The sequence below is a fragment of the Limulus polyphemus genome, unplaced genomic scaffold (assembly GCF_000517525.1).
Source record: "Limulus polyphemus unplaced genomic scaffold, Limulus_polyphemus-2.1.2 Scaffold107, whole genome shotgun sequence".
NCBI lineage: Eukaryota > Metazoa > Arthropoda > Merostomata > Xiphosura > Limulidae > Limulus > Limulus polyphemus.
Window position 1 is genome coordinate 277,176 of NW_013665717.1, and position 1,530 is coordinate 278,705.

A 1,530-nucleotide genomic window follows, 5' to 3' on the forward strand; every position below is an offset into this window, starting at 1 on the left:
TATCTATTTATAACAGAGAAATAGACAGATTATGTGAATTAAAATTTTTGGAAAAACAAACAAAAAAGAAACTATTAGGTTAAATCTTATAAGCTATAAATTGGGGTGCAGTGGTGTGTTTGCGGACTTACAACCCTAGAAGCCAGGTTTCGATGCCCGTGGTGGGCAGAGCACATATAGCCCATTGTGTAGCTTTGTGCTTAACTAAAAACAAAACACTCCACCTCCACTCACCTCGGAAAAAAAATCTCGTTATAATGTTGAAGTTACGTCGTTGATTATATGTAATAAATTATATTTAATTAAGCAATTTACTTATTTTCATTTCATTATCTATCATATTCATGGCAACTTCTGTATTATTCTATAGAATTAAAATAAATTGAATGCTTATTTCATCCATGTTTTCTGTAGTTAGCTTGCGTTAAAGATTTAAATGTAAATAAATTAGATATAAGTGTATTGAAGATACTCACACATCACTTTTCGAAGTATAAACGTGGTCTTCTAGCGATTCTATAGCCATCCATTTAACCGGAACCCGTCCCTAATTTTAAAAATCAACATGTTAATTATAAAATATAAAGAATATACCTCTCTCTAGAGTTTGAATTAATATTAAATTTAATGCGTGGTAATTTGAATAAATTTCTAAATATATTAATTTGATTTACTGAAGTATATGTATATAAATATAAGACGTCATTACTGTCGCCCCACCTATCGTAAATTTTTAAAACTAATTCACACTAACAGAATAAAGCCCAGTTTTGATTAATGATACTGTACTTGCTACATCCACCAGGAAGAATGTGTCTTATAGTAACATAGTCATGTGTAGATTAAGACAAAATCTAATCAGCTGATTGTCAGAAGAAGATCACAATTGAGCTGAACAGGTTAGATTGTGTATTAAAGGTTAATATTAGTGCTTATAAGCACACTTGCTTTAGCCGTGCAGCGGTTCCCAAACAATGGATCACGCCCAATTGGTGGACTATAACTAGTATCCGGGTGCTTCGCAGTCAAGAAACAGTAAAAGATAAATATATTTTTATGTTAAGCTTATTTACAGTTTACAGTTTACAAATAATGATCCAAATAGTTTTTGAAGAAACAAATCAAAAACACAAAATATAAGAGCACTACCAGACGTTACTGAAATATATTAAAACGGTAACTTCCCTCTTCCAAATTGAGCATGCTCTCCAGAAAATTACTTGAATACCCAAGTGAGTCGTGAGTTCGATAATATTTGGAATCCCTACTTTAGCGTGACTCTTTTTTTTTCATTGATTGGGAACCCCTACTTTAGAGTGACCTTTTTTTTCATTGACTGGGAACCCCTTCTTTAGAGTGACTTTTTTTCATTGACTGGGAAACCCTACTTTAGCGTGACTTTTTTTTCATTGATTGGGAACCCATACTTTAGCGTGACTCTTTTTTTTTTCATTGATTGGGAACCCCTACTTTAGAGTGACCTTTTTTTTTATTTACTGGGAACCCCTACTTTAGAGTGACCTTTTTTTT

At 32.4% G+C, this 1,530-nt stretch overlaps 1 protein-coding gene across 1 annotated transcript in view; it reads right to left on the reverse strand.

Moving 5' to 3' along the window:
- Positions 1-1,530, reverse strand: part of LOC106470728 (proto-oncogene tyrosine-protein kinase receptor Ret-like) — a 58,420-nt gene that overhangs the window by 10,281 nt on the left and 46,609 nt on the right. The window contains exon 16 of the mRNA XM_013931295.2: positions 477-547. Within this exon, the coding sequence (XP_013786749.2) occupies positions 477-547 (71 nt within the window). The remainder of the gene's footprint in view (positions 1-476; positions 548-1,530) is intronic.